General features: G+C 39.0%; 1 protein-coding gene across 9 annotated transcripts in view; it reads right to left on the reverse strand.

Annotated features, from left to right (window-relative positions):
• Nucleotides 1-19,579, reverse strand: part of SYNCRIP (synaptotagmin binding cytoplasmic RNA interacting protein) — a 27,029-nt gene extending 7,450 nt beyond the window's left edge. For 4 of the 9 annotated variants that reach the window (XM_004422092.3, XM_014781098.2, XM_087443849.1 and 1 more), the window contains exons 1-10: nucleotides 19,405-19,546; nucleotides 17,879-18,038; nucleotides 17,054-17,172; nucleotides 16,835-16,942; nucleotides 14,042-14,155; nucleotides 13,766-13,942; nucleotides 4,343-4,478; nucleotides 3,147-3,352; nucleotides 420-569; nucleotides 1-102 (exon numbers count right to left, since the gene is read on the reverse strand). The exon at nucleotides 1-102 is cut by the window's left edge and continues 20 nt beyond it. In XM_004422092.3, coding sequence (XP_004422149.1) covers nucleotides 1-102; nucleotides 420-569; nucleotides 3,147-3,352; nucleotides 4,343-4,478; nucleotides 13,766-13,942; nucleotides 14,042-14,155; nucleotides 16,835-16,942; nucleotides 17,054-17,172; nucleotides 17,879-18,026 — 1,260 coding nt within the window. In that variant the 5' untranslated portion in view covers nucleotides 18,027-18,038; nucleotides 19,405-19,546. Of the gene's footprint in view, nucleotides 103-419; nucleotides 570-3,146; nucleotides 3,353-4,342; nucleotides 4,479-13,765; nucleotides 14,156-16,834; nucleotides 16,943-17,053; nucleotides 17,173-17,878; nucleotides 18,039-19,404 lie in introns of all 9 variants that reach the window. The other 5 variants (XM_087443851.1, XM_087443850.1, XM_004422090.3 and 2 more) reach the window with 4 other exon arrangements.
• Nucleotides 19,580-19,814: the final 235 nt, after the last annotated feature.

Here is a 19,814-nt window from a genome sequence, read left to right on the forward strand (position 1 = left end):
CCTCTGAGCTTTTCTTTCTTTCCTTTTCTGATCTGGTGGCTTAGCAAAAACAATTTCAATATTTTCTCCCTCCAAGTCTTTGCCATTCATTTCTTCCATAGCCTTAAAAAATGAGTTACTGATCAATAAGTAGGCCTTTCAGAACAATTATGATTCATTTAAAGTTAAAAAATCATTTATCGTTAATGTTGGAAGGATGAGATAAAATAAAATTGTTAGATTTTATTTAAAGATCCAGCTCTTCAACTAATTATCCTTTGACTTAGTTTAGTGAGTTACGCAATTTCCTAACGCCAATAAAGCTTAGCTTGAGTAGATCATATGACGTCTGAGTTTCAATATTTTAAACCATTTTGATTCTAGGATAACTAAAAATCATTAGCCTAATTTAAATGTCTATAATTCCCCCAGTTATTTACCTTGACAGCACCATCTCGTTCATCAAAATGAATGAAAGCATAATCTTTTAGTTTCTTCACTCGTTCCAGTTTCCCAAACTGACTAAATGCCTTTTCTAAAATTTCTTCTGTTACAGTATTGGCAAGGTTGCGTACAAACAGCACTTTTACCTGAAATTTAAGAAAAAGAGAAACTCCCTGTATATTTCCAAAGGGTTCAATTTCCAAGATGTCACCACCCTACTCCACAAAGTTAACTTTAATCACAATCCATTAGAAGAATATCAGAAATATAAAAGATAGACTAAGTTTTCAACTCATTTGGGTAAATACCAAGGAGTGTGACTGCTGGATCTAATGGGCAAACAACCTGAACAGACATCTCTCACCAAGATATACAGATGGCAAATAAGCATATGAAGAGATTCTCAACACAGTACGTCATTAGGGAATTGTAAGTTAAAACAATAATGAAATACCACTACACATCTATTAGAATGGCCAAAATCCAAAACACTAACACCACCAAATGCTGATGAGGATATGGAGCAACAGGAACACTGCCGGTGGGAATGCAAAATCGTACAGTCACTCTGGAGAAGTTTGGCAGATTCTTACAAAACTAAACATACTTTTACCATACGATCCAGCAATCATACTCCTTGGTATTTACCCAAATGAGCTGAAAACACGTCCACATAAAAACCTGCATATGGACGTTTACAGCAGCTTTATTCATAGTTGCCAAAACCTGGAAGCAACCAAAATGTCCTTCAGTAGGTGAACGGATAAACACACTGTGGTACATGGAGACAATTATTATTCAGTGCTAAAAAAAAAAAATGAGCTATCAAACCATGAAAAGACATGAAGAAACTTTACATGCATATAATTAAGTAAAAGATAATCTTAAAAAGCTATATACTGTATGATTCCAACTATATGACATTTGGGAAAAGGTAAAACTACAGAGACAGTAAAAAGGATCAATAGTTGCCAGGAGTTAAAGGGGAGGGAAGGATGACTAGGTGGATCATGAAGGATTCTTAGGACAGCGAAACTATTATGGATGATACTATGATGGTGGATACATGTTGTACATGTGTTAAACCCATAGAACGTACAACACCAAGAGTGAATCCTAATGTAAACTATGGTCCTTGAGTTATAATCATGTATCAATGCAGGTTCACTCATTGTAACGAATGAACTACTCTAGGCAGGTGTTGATAGCTGAGGAGGCTGTGCATGTGTTTGGGCAGGAGATATATGAGAACTCTCTACTCTCTGCTCAAAGAAAAAGCTATGTGGTGGCTGGCCCGGTTAAGTGCACACGCTCCACTTCAGCAGCCCGCAGTTCACAGATTCGGATCCCAGGCATGCACCAACACACTGCTTGTCAAGGCATGCTGTGGTGGTGTCCTACATAAAGTAGAGGAAGAAGGGCACAGATGTTAGCCCAGGGCCAATCTTCCTCAGCAAAAAGAGCAGGATTGGTGACCGATCTTAGCTCAGGGCTGATCTTCCTCACCAAAAAAAAAAAAAAAAAAAAAAAAGCCTGTATGCTTTAGCTTTTAGTAAATTAGTAATTATTTTGCAATCAAAATGGAGGTGGTTATTTCCTTAAAATGTGAACACCATGCCCTGTGAGATAGCTGTTAAAAACATTTAATACTTAAAACAGGTGGTCAAAACTAATTAGGACCTGCTTTTGAAATCTTAGATAAAGAGGGGGCGGGGTATTCAAAATATTGATAAGATAAATTCTTTCAATCATGAAAGAATTTGAAATTATTTATTGAAATAATTACAAAATTTCACCTTTTGCTCAGAAACATTATCACTTCCTCCTGAAATACTTGAAACAGCATCCATATTTCTTAAAGTGCTAACCCAATGTGAGCTTAATAGGCCAGAGGTAAAAAGAATCCTAAGTATCTTCTGTCCTCAAGACGACTTATCCTTTAATAATATTCGAAGTTCTAGCATTTCACATTCTTCTCTTGATTTAAGTGAACTAGTTGCTAACCCAATGTGAGCTTAATAGGCCAGAGGTAAAAAGAATCCTAAGTATCTTCTGTCCTCAAGACGACTTATCCTTTAATAATATTCGAAGTTCTAGCATTTCACATTCTTCTCTTGATTTAAGTGAACTAGTTGTATCTACTAGCCTACAACCATTAAGGGAGATTCTTAAAAGACAAAGGGTAGAATAATTTAACTGCAAACTGCACTAGTAAGTAAAGTGTTGACTCAAGAGATGTTTGTTCTCATAGGATGTCTCAACTGACTGCTGAAGCAGGATACCTAATAATAGCTAAACCTTGTAACTGCAGCAGCTTTGCTGAGGGCAGTACAGTTCACTATTTTTAGGAGTAAGACTTTTAACACAAAAACCATGTAAGCTAATGGCGCCATTCTCAAAAACCAAAAATATTGCTCTTAGAACCCACACAACAATGGAAGTGAACCATCTGCACAGCATGTAGGCTAACTACTTCATAATGAGTATGACAACTACACTTTAGGGCTGAGTATCCACGAACAAATTTCTGGATTCACTCTCCATGCACAGGGTATTATTTCTGGTATGTGACCTTAACAAAGAACACTCCTCACTTTTAAAAATATGGTTTAACAACGTACACAGCTCATTTTATAAGTTTTTTTTTTGCCTTCTCTAAAGCCTTCCCTTCCCCTTCTCCCACCAACTCCCCCCTAAAAAATTTTTAACTTGACTGTCATTACCTTTGCCATAACCTCTGGGTCAGGATCTTCTATAGGATCAGCCCATTCAACAGTTCCAACATTTCCCCAGACCTTGACTTTACCGCTCATTAACCTACGCCTTGCCTGGGCAGCTGTTTTGTGATCTTCATATTCAAGGAAGCAAAAGCCTCTGTTTTTTTTCTTGTCATCTGGTTGGTGGTATAAAATGACGTCTGTAAGACCCTCTGAAAGGAAGCAACCGTTACAAGGAAATTAGATAAAATAACAGACAAGGACAAGTAGATCAAAGGATTTATTTTTCTAATATAATATTTGAATAGCAAGATGAAAAATAACCTCATCTTTACAAGGGACTCTCAAAAAAGTGGTCCAGATAATTTACCTAATCCATACTTTCCACATGTTCCCAACACAGAAATCTCCATGAAAAGAAAATGCATTCTTTTTAATTAGACCTAAGGGCTGCTCTCTCTGCTTCTATTAATTAAATGACAGAGGCATAAAACCTTTACATAACTGTTTTAGGAAAATGGCAGTAGCGGTCAGACATGGTTAGACATTTTTATTATTCAAGTAAACACTAACATTCTTTTTAATGACACTTTTCTGGCCTCAGACATCAATAGCTTTATTTCAAACGAAATAGAATATATTAGTATTATATAAGAAGTTCAAATGTTCCTGGAGACTGATAACACGCAGATAATTTGCTAAACATTCTAGCAGCCAAAAATATTTTCTAATAAAAGCAACCTGCCATTTGGAAATTTATAAAAAATGCTTTACACGAAGCAACTGCACCATACTGACAACATATAATCTCTGCTTATAGCATCAGTACTTATTCCTATAATTTAGAAAATCAAATCATTACACATCAATCAATCCTACTAAGAATATCAACCAGCACCTAGAAATACATAAAAACAAAGAAATACAATCTTCCCAAAGAGGGGCAGCACAACAATAATGCTGCAGACTGAGTTCAAATCCCAGCTGCATTCCTGACTTACTAGATAAGGTTCAGGAAGTTATTTCCTAAAACCCTCTGTGCCTGTTTCCCTTATCTGAAAAATGGAGTTACCCATCTCAAATGGGTGTAGTGAGAATACGAGTCAATAAACATAGTGTTTAAAACAGTGCTTAACACACAGAAGTATGCAATTACCCTCAGTATTAAAAGCTGCACCTCCTTCCAAATAAATCCAACTTACCTGTTACTTTGCTAAATTCTTCAAGAATCTGTTCCTTGGTTTTACTCTTAGGAATAGAGCCCACAAAAAGCCTATTGTTGGCAACCGAGATGCAGACACCAATGTGTTTTCCAGAACGAATTTCATGATTATTATACTGGAAGGGGAAAAAGTACACCATGTTTATAAAATATTTATAATATCCTATTATAAGTGCTTATTATATAAATATATGCAAATCTCGTATAAAAAACAAAATCTTTTAACAAATTAAAATTTCAACACTGTGTTTATCAAGTATTTTTATCCTTTAAAAAATAGTTACCATAAGACATTGTAAAAAGAAATTATAATCTGAGACAGATACGAAGACTGTACTGACAAAACAGACTAAACAAGTTTATGGATTATATTAATGCAAAAACTTGTCAAGTCCTTGAAATTTAGGAAACTTCATAAAGTAGGAAATCAGGTCTGTAGCAGCTTAAATTCAAAACTGCCAATTCCACAATACCTTAATTTCTACTTAAATTCATCCTGCCAACCTGTTATCCTCATGCAAAGGAAATTGATTCAAATAGCAGCAAGCTGTCTGCTTTTCTTTTAATCAGCACCTAAGTCTATTTTTCCATGTCCCCTTCCCTCTTGTAAAAAATTGCAATAAGCAATTTTCAGCTTCAAATACTTCAAAGTCTAAAAGGAAAGAACCTTGTTATTCTGAATCAGACCCTGTTTTTCCCCATTTTGTTTTCATCAAGCCTACAATAAAGTTGGAGAAAGACAAGTAGACTGATTATGGTGCAAGTAGAGAAGCCAACTATAAAACTACAGTAAAAAGTAAACTTAATCTTCAAGTAACCACATCTCACAGAAGGGTGAGATACTGTAGAGGCAAAACCCAATCTGTCAAAGTAACAAATCTAAGGATCAGTGTTACCTACAAACCAAAGTTTAAAAGTATTCGAGTTATCTAGAAAACTGGATTAATATATTACACAGTTAAAACCACCTTAAAATTTCATGTTACTAATAATGGTGGCAGCAGCAGTAGTAATTATTGATTAATCCCCCCATACCTGGCCTCAAAATCTATTTTGTATGTACAAACTAAAAAAACCAACATGAGTTTCCACATAATTTACAGACCAGCCTTATGGCAAAAGTAAAACCATTCCTCTCCCTAATATCCCCATTCTTGCACAAAAGGTACATCAGGTTTAAAAGAAAATGTATGCAAGTCAAAAAATCGACTCCCCCCTGTCCCTTTCTCCATCTCCAGATATTCAAAATTAAACAAAGTTCAAACATCCTTCCTCCAGTTCAGAATAGTTTCCTACTTTCTATCCCACTGACTGAGTTCACGCTGCCCAAATCACTGGTCATCATAATCCCAGGTTTATCTCTATTCTCTACACTTATGCCAGAGACTTTTTTTTTTTTAAATGATCATTATTTTTGCCTATTGAAAAAAAATCTCTCAATGGCTCCCCAACACCAAAAAAATAAAGTTCAAACACTTAGACATCATAGAAACCCATCCTAAAATTTCTACTACTTTCCCTTTCTCTCCACAGTACTATAATCTTAGCTATTTACACTTCTCAAACTGTTTCTGTAGTGCTAAGCCTCTGAATAAAATGCCTTCCCTGAAACTTCCACCATCCAAACTCCTCTGTAGATTTGAGCTCAACCATCAAATACTCTGCAATCCCTAAATCCTATAAAAGTCAACAAAAACACCCTTCTATGTTAACAAAGACCTACAGTTCTCAACAGGAGTTATTTTGCCCCCCAGGGGACATTTCACAATGACGAGAGACATTTTTGGTTGCCAACTAGGGGTGGGGGCTTGCTGCTGGTTATTTAGTGGGTAGGTAGAGGCCAGAGATGTTACTAAAACATCCTACAATTCACAGGATACTCCAGCATAACAAAGAATTACCTGGTCTAAAATATCAATACTGCTGGAGGTTGAGAGAGCCTGCCACCAACTTTGTTTTCTCATAGTATTTATATATTCTATTTAGACCAAAAACCTCATAAAATCATAAAAGTAGAAATATACAAGTTACCTGCAAATAGTAAAGCAATGGTTGAATCCATCATTGCAGGGGATTATAGACAAGTAGACTACAATACCCCAATATTTCACAAATAAGTTAACCTAAGAGCACAAATTGCTTTAAGACATGTACATTCCCTAGATTCTTATAATCTAGCATCAAATAGCCAGCTTTAGTGACAAATCAATGGCTTTTCCTTTGGTCATCTAGTCTGTAAATCCTGGAGTTGTTAAAAACATTTAAAATATCAGAAAAAGAATGGAAGGAAATATGAAGTGTTTAAAGGGAGAAATAGTTATTTTGAAGAGGACAGAATTTGGTATAATTTTTCCTTTTTTTGTATTTTTGTCTTCCAGATGTTCTAAGAGCAGGAGCTATTTACTATAAGAAAATACGTAAGTTCTAAAAAAAAAAAAACAAAAAAAAAAACTTCTAAGAAAAACTAGAATCCCTAGTTATACTACTTCCATCAACATGAACAACGCTGCTTCAAACTAGCAATGATTTCCATTATTCTCTACAGAAGAAAAGTTTCTTCCCTTCTAATCCATCATTGCTGGCCCTGCTATGGTTAATCAAGTCAGAGTAAGGTAGGTAGAAGGTATTTAGGATGACTGTGGTCTCTGAACAATGTAAACGACATGAAGATTTAGCAGGACTTATAAAGTAAACTATAACTCTTCACCCATTTTTTTTTAATTAAAAAAAAAAAACACTTGAAACAATTAGAGCTAACCCACAAAAAGTAAACTGGTTCTCCAACAAAAATAAGTCATTAAAGGAGCAGAGGAAACTCTCTGGGCATATTGTCCAAATAAAGCAAAAGTACCTAAAAATAAAAATTTCTTAAAGCGAAGTCCCATCTACAGATTAAACATGCACTTTTATACACATATTTGAATTGCTTAGTTTTTCTCCCTCTTTAATATGATTAAAGACCAACCTATCACCTTAGATTCAAAAATAAACTTGCATCCCAGTAGGTGGGTAACAGTGAGTTAGACGATAGGCATTACAAAAACAACTGTTCTGACCTCTAATGAAGATTCTACTTTAATGCTGATAAACCCTAACTCTCAAGAGTTATTAGTATTATCAGGACACTATGATAGCATCAAAATGAACAAAAAAGATGAAATCTTTCCAACTCTAGGAAGGTGGGCACTGACATTAAGAAGTTTTAGAAATCTAGCTCTCAGATCCAGTACCACAGTGAGGTGACCAAACAAAATAAAGACGAACTCTGAACGTTAATCAATGCAGTTTCAGCATTTCAGAACACCAAAACAGGAGTTAGACAGCCTGGAACATTCCTGTCATCTAAGCTCAAAATCTCAAGTCACTTTTTCCTTCCTTCATAGCCAGTCACCAAATCCCCAGAAATGTAGCAATCTCAGATTTGGAATCTGATCCACAAGTGACTGTTCAGTCTTCGCTCTTCTTATAGCAACAAAGCCACTATTTCCCAAGCCTGTCCACTTTATTTTTAAACATTTCTTCATTAGAAAGTCTTCTTTACATTGAGCCAAAATCTACTTTCTTAAAAATTCTATAATAAATCTATTTCCTCCCCCAAATAACAGTACTTCATCTACCCACACACAACGCTCATGACTCAATTGTTCTCTATGCTTGGTTAATCATTCCGTCACTGATACTGGCAAACTAAAGTGCCTCCAAGTGTCACCAAATAGTGACATCCATAACACAAGATTGTACATGCAGACTGAAACTGAGAGTCTAGAATAAGCTGGAGATTGTTACTAATCTTCCACTTCTAGACACCATGCCTCTATAACATGTAGTCCATGATTACCTTAGCTTATTCAGCAACCACATCACAATGCTGACTCACACTACAGCTTACTTGTGAAATTAGTTGTGTACAGGACTTGACTTTTTTCCCCACTCAGTTCCATCTTGCTGGTGTGAGATATCTGTCCCAGACTATCAAAATCTTTTCAGATCCTGATTTTGTCATCAGGATATTTATCACTGCATGCAGATTCAAGTCTCCAAACATTTCAAGGGCAGTCCAACTATGCCCTCATTTAAATCATTGACGAAAACTGGAACAGAACGTATAGCATACCACCACTATCATTTCTCCCTTAAAAATCTTTAACCTCTCCTTTCTATTGCTGCCACCCTCCTGGCATTTGTTCTCTTCATCCAAACATCCTTCATTATTCTACCATTTACATCATGCTACCCACACCAAGGCTCAAAACTTGAATGGCACCATGCAACTTAGCCCAGCAGTCATGACCACCACATTCTGGCAGTGACTTTATCCAAGTTTTATCTCCTACTTCTTTCCACAAAAACACTGCTTCAACTAGATTCACCTGTTTCCTTTACTAGGTCCTGCTCAAACCTCTTTATCATCTTCTCTAACAACCCCAACCCAAAGCAATCTACCCCTTCATTCCTGTTACCCTTTGAACCACCTACTTTAAACAGTAGTTAGCCTCTCATCTCCTACAAACTCTGAAGTCAAGAATTGGGTCAAACTACTACCTTGTATGCCCATAGTAAAAGTTTTCGTCTTAAACACACTAAGTATTTGCTAAGTTGCTACTAAAATATTTTGTAGACTATCTTGTCAGCCACATTTATCAGAATAGTTGTACACGTGTACACAACCACTTCGGTGAATAAAACTATCAGTGGCAATTAAAACCAGAACTCTCAATGTTCAAATAGAGATCAACGACTCCAGTGTTTATAACACAGGTACCAGTAGCATTTTCAGCAGGATACTTCCATTATATAGGACCGTAAAGGGCACTGCTGCGCCAGTGGCCCTGGGCTCCAATTCCAGCAGCACATCCCAAAATACACATACATACTTGCCTGCCCTTCCTCCTGGTCTTTGTGACAATGCCAAACACTGCATATACAGTCATGCATCACCTAATGATGGGAATACGTTCTGAGAAATGCGTCGTTAGGCGATTTCTTCATTGTGCGAACATGAGAGCATACTACGTAAACCTAAATGGTACAGCCTACTAGACACCTAGGCTATATGGGACCACCATGGTATACGCGGTCCCAAGTTGACCAAAACATCATTATGCGTGCATGACTGTACTTCCAAATGCGCCCCAGAAGTTGAAGGGAAAAGCATCACCTCCCATTAATCTAAGCTAATCTCTCTAACTGAAGGCGGCACAGAATAAATAACTGCAAATGCAAGCTAGGAAACCTTTAAATAGCAAAATGGCCCCTAGCTAATATGGGAATGTTACAAATTCTCGTGTCATAAATAATGGATTAGATGGCACTGGTCAGCCAGTCAGGTTATTTATCCAGCACTTACTATACAGTAGCACTGTTCTAAATGTCGAAGATATAGAAAAAAAGAGTTTATATTTTGATGGAGAGAGATAAGCAAATAATTTACAGAGTCTTAAGATTTTTTTTTTTTTTTTTTTGGCTCGTGAAGATTCACCCTGAGCTAACATCTGTTGCCAATCTTTCTCTTTTTGTATGTGAGCCGCCACTACAGCATGACCACTGACAGACAAGTGGTATAGGTCCATGCCAGGGAACGGAACCTGGGCCACCAAAGCAGAGCACGCCAAACTTACCATTAGGCCACCAGGGCTGGCCCAGTCAAGAAATAATTTTAAGTGCACCTAAGCATTCTATTTTATCGTGTTCAGGACACTGTCATGGGGCAACTGGGTGGCAAGGTGCTCAAAGTCAGGAAAGGCCTTCTAAGAAGACCTGATTGATAAGAAGGCAGCAGCTGTGATAACTGGGAGACATGTCAGAAAGCAGAACAGCAGAAGGCAGCCTTGAGATGGAAACGGTCACAGCTTATGTGGAGAACAAAAAAGGCAAAGTATGGATGGAAGGGTAATAAGAGTTAAGAGGAGAGGTAAGCAGACACTTGATCCGACAGGGCCTCGTTTGGAAGCCACCATTAGAGTTTTCAAGCATGGGAATGTTGTAATCTAATATATGCTGCTGAATGGTAAGACTGTAAAGGGACAATGCAAGCAGTGAGACTAGCTAGAAGGTTTCCGCAAATGGTACTTTAGACTAGGGTGGTAGCAGTGAAGATGGTAAAAAGTAGTTAGATGCAAAAATATGTTGACAGTAGAGACAGGACTTACTTCCTGAGCTCCTTTTAACACTACTTAAACCACTACATAATTTAAAGAATCAGGCTACCTGGCAACATAACTTGTACTGCTGATTTAAATCATTATGTCTAGTTAACAACAGGCACTCGAGCTAAACAAACCTGGTATCAAACTAAAGCTGTATGGCCTCGGGCAAGTCACCCAGACTATTTACTCTTCTGCAGAATGAAGATAACTCCACTTACCTTGAAAAATGGGTTCAGGTGGTATTTAAAGGTAATAATGTAACACCTAGCACAGTTCCTGTGCCTTAACAAGCAATCAAGTGGTAGTAGCTATTATTCACCTTTTCACAAATTTAGATCTTGCTTCTCTAGCTAGATTATCATCATTTAGGGATGAATTTTTCTATTCCCCCAAATACCAGGCAGATGTTGGCCAAAACTGGGTCATTTAAGAAATCTGCAATTGCTTCTAACTTCATGCCTCTTCCTCAGCTGTCAATATCAATTAACCCATTTTTATAAGTAATTCTGGTGCAGATTTTAACCTAGGGGGAAAAATCATCACTGAATCATATCAAAAAATAAGGCTGAATACATAAACTATCTTGACCTAAAGTGTTCCTCAAGAACAAACTACATGAAAGCAAAAAGAGATGTTGCTTTAGTCTTATCTATAAATAATGCAAAAGACGCATTTTCTGAACATTTGATTATCTACAACTAGAATGACAGTTCAATTATTGCAGATAAAAATGCACGTTGGATAGAGTTGTAATTCAAGTAGACTCTCACGATATAACACAAGCAGGGACAGTTTTCAAAATATGCTCTCTTAAGGACTATATTTAGGAAGGGTACTCATTTCCACAATAAATACAAAGTAGCAAAAAACATCCAAATCAATTTGAGTTTTGTATTTCTCTAAGATTTCATTTCCTCAAAAGTCCAGTCCTTTCTTTTACCGATCTTTTACCGCTGTATTAAAGCAAATGCCTCACTTCTATTACCACCATAATTCCTGGGCACAGTAAAGCATCCTTTTAAAAAAAGCCATGATGAATACACCCAATTCATCCCAGTGGATGTATACCACTACACTAAGAACATCTTTAAAAAGGCACCAAAATGCAAAGCCTCCTATTCGTCAGGAAGTGAAAAATAATTATGTGCCCAGATAAGGACTCAAATCACAAACAGAAAAATATGTAAAGAAGTTTAGGACAAGAGTTAGTTCCTAGACCAATCAAAATGGCTGTTTGGCTATCTCTGGAAGTGTCTGAATTACAATTTAAAAACTTAACTATATTAATAAGACTATACTATGAGCCTACAGCCATGCCATTTTGGACTGTATTATATGTTAAGCCAAGGCAATTGCCCAAACTAAAACATATTTCATAATGTATATTTATTAGCACTCAAAATCATCATGTTACAACTGGATTATATATCACCTTCCTCTGATGATGTATCTTTAAGTTTTCTGGAAATTGTCTACAATTTTAGTGAGGACCTACCATAGTGTATTTTTCACAGAAAGAATTAAGTATTCTACAAATGATAGTTTAATGATTCCTTTTAAAAATGTTAATAGATACACAAATCATACTTAAAACACTAAGTAACCGGGGCCGGCCCCGTGGCTTAGCAGTTAAGTGTGCGCACTCGGCCACTGGCGGCCCAGGTTCGGATCCTGGGCACGCACTGACACACCGCTTGTCCGGCCATGCTGAGGCAGCGTCCCACATACAGCAACTAGAAGGATGTGCAACTATGACATACAACTATCTACTGGGGCTTTGGGGAGAAAAAGGGGGGAACAAAAAAAAAAGGAGGAGGAGGACTGGCAATAGATGTTAGCTCAGGGCCGGTCTTCCTCAGCAAAAAGAGAAGGATTGGCATGGATGTTAACTCAGGGCTAATCCTCCTCACAAAAAAAATAAAATTAAAAAATAACACTAAGTAACCATACTTATTAAATAAAATTAATATTTTATTTAATGCCTAGTAAATAAAATGGGTCTGACATCACTGGACAAACTCTGTACTAGCTTTTTGTAGTAAGATAGCTCATTGCCTTCTCAATCATTCTACATTTCCACATTAAAACTTACTGCTACTTTATTACTACCTGGCAAAAATGTTCTACTCTCTTATAGATTAAAGTGGATGATCTCTAAAGTATCTTTCCAGAATTCTAAAAAATCCTTAATTTTACCCGAACTATTTAAACTAAAATTCTGACAGCTCAAAGCTCCCTATAGAGCTATACACCCTCTGAAACAGAAAGCATTCTTTGGAGGGAAAAATCAGCAATGATTTAAAAAGAAATACCTAAACTCCTGAATTCTTTTTTTGAAGACACCCATATTCTTCCAAGGAGCATACTTTTCTAGTGTTAAATCCTTACCACATTCAATTATACACATCAATGGAGAGATTCAAGCAACAAAGAAAGCAAGTATACTGGTTTTCTTTTTCTCCTTAAAGCTTTTGCCTTAAAATGCAATGTCTGATGAGGAGGGAAGGAAAAATAAAATTCAGGACGCAAAAATCAGTCTGAGGACTTTAAGTTTGTTTAGAATTACCCATAAAATGTATAAGCCAGATAAAGCAAATTTAACAAACATCTGCTACAGTGAACCATTTACAAAAATTCCTCCCCAGTTGTACTTTTTGGTACATTTCTTGGGTTGAAAGTAATCCTTGGCATTTTCAACTACAAAACGTAAAAACCACTTGAGTCACAGAATTTAATAAAACTAGTTTAAAGAAAAGTTATATAAACCATAATTTGAAACATTAAAATTCTTTTTTAAAAGTTGGGAAAATAACTAGGTCCTCACCTAACATCTGGTGCTTTTAAATCAAATGTTGCCACTCTCTACAAAATTCTTTATTTCATTAACCAGAAATTTATCGTCAGAATGTCTTTGTGAAATATTTTAGAAAAAGGGACGGCCCAGATATGGCCAGAAATTATGGGAGCCCTATCTATTAGTTCCTTTCCTAAACCTTTTAACATTCTTATAAATTTAAAAAATAAAATAGCCAGATGTTTCAAAGAACCAATAACTAGGAACTCTGCCACACTACCTTACAGATCCTGAGTTCGATCAACTACACATGCAAAGACTACTGCTCCATACACAATGTGAAAGGCAATGCCTAATCCAAGCACTTCAAAAAAAAAATCTGGTGAACTCTTAGACACAATAAGAAAAAACCTGGCTTTAACTAAAGGTAACGAATGTGAAAACGAAGGGAACAAAAACTTACCAGTTTAACAGCCTCCTGAGCTGCTTCTTTTGTACAAAAAGTGACAAACGCATAACCCCTATTGAGACCAGTGAGTGGATCCATCATTAGACGAAGATCCCATATAGGTCCAGCTTTCTCAAATAATGGAACAAGTTCATCCTCAAATAGATCTCTTGGGATCTTCCCCACAAATATCTGTAAATTAAACATGAAGTAAAAACCATGGAGAGTTTCTTTAGGAAACCAGATACTTGTGCATTTACTACAAAAAGTACAAGTTTTTAGTTTCTTTACCTCAGTGCCAACAGAAGGCTGCTGACCTGAATAAACGGAATCTGGAGGCGGTCCCCCATACTTCCTCTGTCCAGTGGTCACATCAAGTGTGTAGCCCGTTCTTTCCAAGAGTGCCTTGAAAAGTTCAAATATCATTAATACATTTAATTCACAAGACCACACCCATGCATTTAGCAGTTAAAAATCAATCTTGTTCAAATCTTTCTATTTATCTTGGCAATATTCCCTACAAATAGGTTTCTGGTGTCTGTTTTAGAAACTCCCGTTTAATGTGCATTTGTAATAGCCCTAATATATAGCGAAAATTTCAGGATCCTCTTCAAATTATTTTCTGGTCTCCAATTAATTATTGAGCAGTGCTTAGTGAACAACAAAAAACTAATATTAATCCACTGACAACTTTCAAGACAGAGTGTATCTATTCTGCTACTACCACCTAAAAAAAAATTACCGCACCTAAATTTGGTTGAGTTTAATCCTCTCCTAAAGAAGCTGAACAAGTTCTCTCTCCCAAGTCTGCAGTTCTTACCCAATAAATTCCCCATACCGCACACTCCTGGGTACATAATGTCAATATGGACATTTCGGCAACCTTTATAGAAATTACACTTCTAAAGCTAAGTCTAGAAACTTAGGAGCTACAGGAAAGATAACCTCTTACTCATTTGACATTCCAGTGCCACGTTTCACAGGACAGCATGGATCACTCAGAAATGTGAGAGCCAAAATAACTTTGAAAACTCTATGAACTTGCAACATTGTGACAGAACTTCTACATTTTATCTCCCTAAAAGTGAACTGATAAAATTTACACAACTCATATTTACTCAAAGCATTAGCAGATTCTCTTCATTCCTTATTATAGGCAAAAGTACTACAAAGAAGTAGTCCGCTATTTAGCCTAAGGAAAAAAACCAAGAATTATTTCCCTTCTCTACCATCTCAACCACGAAGCACAAAATTGGTTTCCTAAAAAATAAAACCAATCTAATATTTAGCTGATAAATCCTGAAATAAAAACAAACACTAGGCACATGACGAAACTTATCAAAACGCCATTAAATGATCTGGGGTCACCTCAGTCTCTGAAAATGACTAGACAGAGTTAAAACATTTTTTACTCAAACAACATTAAATATTTATGAAAAAATACTAGAATTGATAAAAACTCCTCTATTCCTAAGCTCTCTAACAAAAAGGCCCACAAAGTGCTACATATTTTAAGCAATCTTTCTATTATACACAGGTATGTTCGCTTAAAGGTACAGCACTGGGTTAGTAACAAAAATAAATATTACTATCACATAAACTATTAAATGCTTCATCTTCCCTTTTTCTCATATGTAATCCCTGTGCTTCTCACCTTAATCTTTATGACCCAAATAATCTTTTATGTCAATTCCTAAAAACAAAAAGGAAAAACTTATTCCCTCTATCCAACATCCTATAAAAATGCCTCTAAGCCTTCTTGCCACAATTTAAGTCACACTAAAGCTTTAAGCCATTCCCTTCCAAAGACAGAACTGAAAGTCACACAAAGTAAACTTTAAATTTTTTATAAAACTGTAGTAATTCTAACTCCCAAATGTAGATTTAATTACAACTGATATAATTACAATGTGGACAACTATATTCCATTTCTACAGAAAAATTAGATTTACAGTTCAAACACAATTCACTCAGCTGGACCTGTGAAAGCTCAAAGTTATGGATAACATTAACAGCTAATTTCATATTCCAAGCTTCCCTCTTCCCAATACATTAAAACACCACTCAACCCCTACATCCTTCTTAATAACTGATTTTCTTAAACCATAACCCGGGGTTCAAGAGCACCGGCACACTGTATTAAGAACACCAGCTTAAAACTAGTATGATCACCATATTCTCTATGAACTAAAAACCAACCCAAGATCAAAACCCAGTTGAATGTGAAGCTATTTACTGCTCTATACGACTTTAAAAAAAAATTTCCCACTCCCCAGCCTCAGTTTCCTCATTTACATTTCCAGACTAATCAATTTTATTGTTAAAGGCTGCTTTTAGAAATCAACAAATTATGGGCCAGCCCCGTGGCTTAGCGCACGCTCCGCTGCTGGCGGCCCGGGTTCGGATCCCAGGTGCGCACCGACGCACCGCTTCTCCGGCCACGCTGAGGCCGCGTCCCACATACAGCAACTAGAAGGATGTGCAGCTATGACATACAACTATCTACTGGGGTTTGGGGGGCGGGAGGGGGAATAAATAAAATCTTTAAAAAAAAAAAAGAAATCAACAAATTAGCCTTAAGAACCCATACTAATGGGAGGAAAAGAAGACAGTGTTAAAATTCTAAAGCCATTTTATCTGGGGGCTTGAGAATCCTAAGAAAAGCAGTCAACTGCTAAACGTACACACTCCACCATATGGGGTGAACTGATTCCCTCCCATTTTGGCTCCAATGTCAGTAACCTGGTTTTGTAGCTTTTCAAAAAGCATCTAGAAATATGGTGAATCTATTTCTTCAAATCTTCTATTTAGAATACACCAATAGCACAGATTTAAACATCTGCAGCTGTGTAACAAGAAAAACTTAAGAACAGTGAATTGTTTTAGAATCAGAAATAGTTAAAGGCAGGAAACTTTTCAACAAGTAGTAATTGGAAAAGATTAACAAATTATCTCATGGTCATTAACTCTCAACATCTTAAAAAACACCACCCATTTCACACCCAAGGAATATTTACCCAAGCTAGAAAACAGTCAAAAGAAGTTTAAAACTGAAGGGATTAAAAAAAGTTTTTTAAGACATACCTTAATTTTTGCCTCATCTGGTCCTTTGCTAGAATCTGCTACTTTGGTCCCCTGTTTTTCTCTCTGCCTATATGTCTTCATGACTCCACATAAAAAGGCACTTTTGTTCTGTAAAGGAATTTTCCAATTATATTTAACAATAATTGTCTTACCTGTATGTAATCAAATAAAACAAACTATATCAAAACTACAAGTTTTTTATTCTTTTTACAACATTACCTGAACATGAGAGAGATCACTGTCTTTAAACTGCTGAAGAACTGCCAATGCGCCGTCTTCATTGAATTCTTTTAAAGCTTCAATAGCTCTTTCATCTAAATCACTATGTGCAACCAGCCCTGGAGAAGAGAAAACTTTAATTAATCGTCAACTTTCAATATTTTTGGAAAGACTTTTTTTTTTTAAGAAAAGACCATGTTTGCCAATACAAGTACATGTGTGCCAACTAACAATTCTTCCATTCCCGTTATCATCTATATAATGAAAAAAACACCTTCTTTAGCCATTCTGAACTAAAAAAGGCCTCTCAACCACACATACAATAATGAATCAACTTCTTTTATATCTCGCTCTGTATCTAAGTCAGACAGTTCTAAACACTAATTATTTCTAGAGTAAACACATAGGCTTACAAATTCTAAAATCAACCAACAAAGTACCAAGCATGACAACTGAACTGCTACTCGATTTCAAACGCCACTAGAAAAAGCAAGTCACACCAAGACCGACTACAAGTCCTCGGTTACCAAGTTATTTAACAAGAATCCGACTTTAAAAATACCCCAAAAAGTCACGTGACCTGCTCCCAACATTTAGCAGCTGTTGCTACCATCATATACTTATCCATCTGGCCAGCCAACCTTTACCTCTTAACCCTTCCTTTTTCCCTCCCTCTATACACCTTAACCTCTAGGTCAAAACTATCACAAGGCAAAACTCCAGTTCCCACACTTATTGGAAACCACAAAAAGTTGCTATTTTAGCTCAAAGCCAGAAATCCAATAGAAAAATTTCTAATATAATTTTGCAAGTGTTAGTTCTTACCTGCTACGTAAATTTCATCTAGTTTTTCAGCAACTTTCTGTGGTAAACCAGCATCAAGCAATGTCTGAAAATTTTCTGAATGGATAACTGCAGAAGTAGTATCCATGGGCTCTTCAGTACCATTTCCATTAACATGTTCTGTAGCCATGTTTCCAGAGATCTGTTCAAACGCAATAAGCAAAATTAAACTAGAATCTTCAAAAAGGGTAGAAGACAATATGAGAGCCCCAATCTTTACTTCCTCTACCAATTTCTACACCAGCCAGCCTGCGTCTCCCTTTAAAGAAGCCTTACTTGAAAGACACTATCGCCTGACAAGCCAGATTTGGAGCGCGGGGCACAGAAGGACGGATTCCCTATGTTTTTCCTTAGCACCACCCCTGACTCACCTGCTAACACTCCCTAGGAAAAACCATATTACAAAAAGAGCCCAATCAGCACGAGGACGAGCCAGCGTGCCACATGCAGCTGTGCCCGGACAGAGACGGAGGTGTGCGTGGAGAAAGCAAAGCTGGGCTTTTCCCTCTCAAAGGTAAACCCCAAAGTGCGCGCTTTTCCCGCCTGCCGCTTATAGATCGGTAACAACAGCCAGCGAAGAACAAAGCGCTCATACAGCTACCTTCCCACCACCCAATTTCTCCACCCTTCACCCCCGCACTCCAAAGCCCGCCCCCGACTCCGCACCCACAGCGGCAGCCTCACCGCGGCGGCCACCGGGAGCCCATTAGAAACACGTGCTCTGCGCCTTCAAATGTCCTACAACTTCCTTCAACGGAAACCCACCGCGTCCCAGGCCAAGCCGACCGTCACTGGCTCCCGACATCAACCCGGAGCCCCCAGAAAGCAGCAGCAGCTCAACCTCGCCCCTCAACACCGAGGTCGCGGCGGCGCCAGGCCACAGGCTCTCCCCGCCCCCCGCGCCGCCGTCCCCGCCGTGACACATGGCTCTCTCCGCCCCAGGCGCCGGCGACCCCCGGCCGCCCGCTCGCCCGGCCGAGACAGGAGCCGCGGCGCGCGCTGCAAGCCCCCACCCCTCGCCGGTCTGTGCAAGGACTGCGGCGCCGGGACCAGCTGTCCCACCCCCGGGCCGGGACCGGCGACCCGGCGGAGTGCGAGCGTTCCGCGAACTGCCCAACACCCGCCGGAGCGCGAGCACCGCCCCAGACCCCCGCGCGGCTGCGGGACGGGACCCGCTCCTCTCCGCCCACTCCCGCGCCGCGGCCACGGCCACGGCCACGACAGCACCAACTCCGCCGCCGCTCGCGGTCCGCGCGGGCCACGGGGCCGCGGGGGCGCCTCCTCCCGGGAGCGCCGCAGACAAAGCCCGAACGGCGGCAGCACATGGACGAGGAGGAAGTGGCGGCGCGGGCCGCGGCCTACTCCCAGGCAGCCCCAGTCAACGTGCTCCTCTCCCCCTTGGAATCCATTTTCCAGAAAAGCCGGTTTCTCCCCGCACCGCCCTCCCCTAGCTCCCTCCACAATGTCACGGAGCTCCCCTCCCAGACCCGGGGCCTGGCGGTCGTTACCTCTCCGTTGGGCTGCGGCGGAGAAATCCTGTCCGAGGAGATCGGGTTGCGGGAAACGCGTGCTCGCTGCTCCCTGTGTCCGGCGCGAGTGGAGCTGTTGTAAAATGGCGGCCGAAGCTCACGCCGCTGGCAGCAAACCCGATCCAGTTCCACTCGCCTCCGAGCGCGCTCCCGGTGCGCGCGCGCGCGCCCCCGCGTGACCCCCCCCTTCCCTCCCCTCCCCTGCCCTCCCCTCCCTCGCGCGTCCGCTTCTCACTCACTCCCTCAGCCCCTGCCCTCCTCCAGCTCCTCCTTCTCCCCCTACCACCACCACCAGCCTCCCTCCGCCTTCGTCTCTCGGCCTTTCTTCTTCCCCTCCCCGCTCCTTTCCCCCACCACTCCCACTCCCGTCCGCGGCCGCTCAGCCACGA

The sequence above is a fragment of the Ceratotherium simum genome, chromosome 19 (genome assembly GCF_057802395.1).
Source record: "Ceratotherium simum simum isolate JZ-2026a chromosome 19, ASM5780239v1, whole genome shotgun sequence".
Taxonomy (NCBI): domain Eukaryota; kingdom Metazoa; phylum Chordata; class Mammalia; order Perissodactyla; family Rhinocerotidae; genus Ceratotherium; species Ceratotherium simum.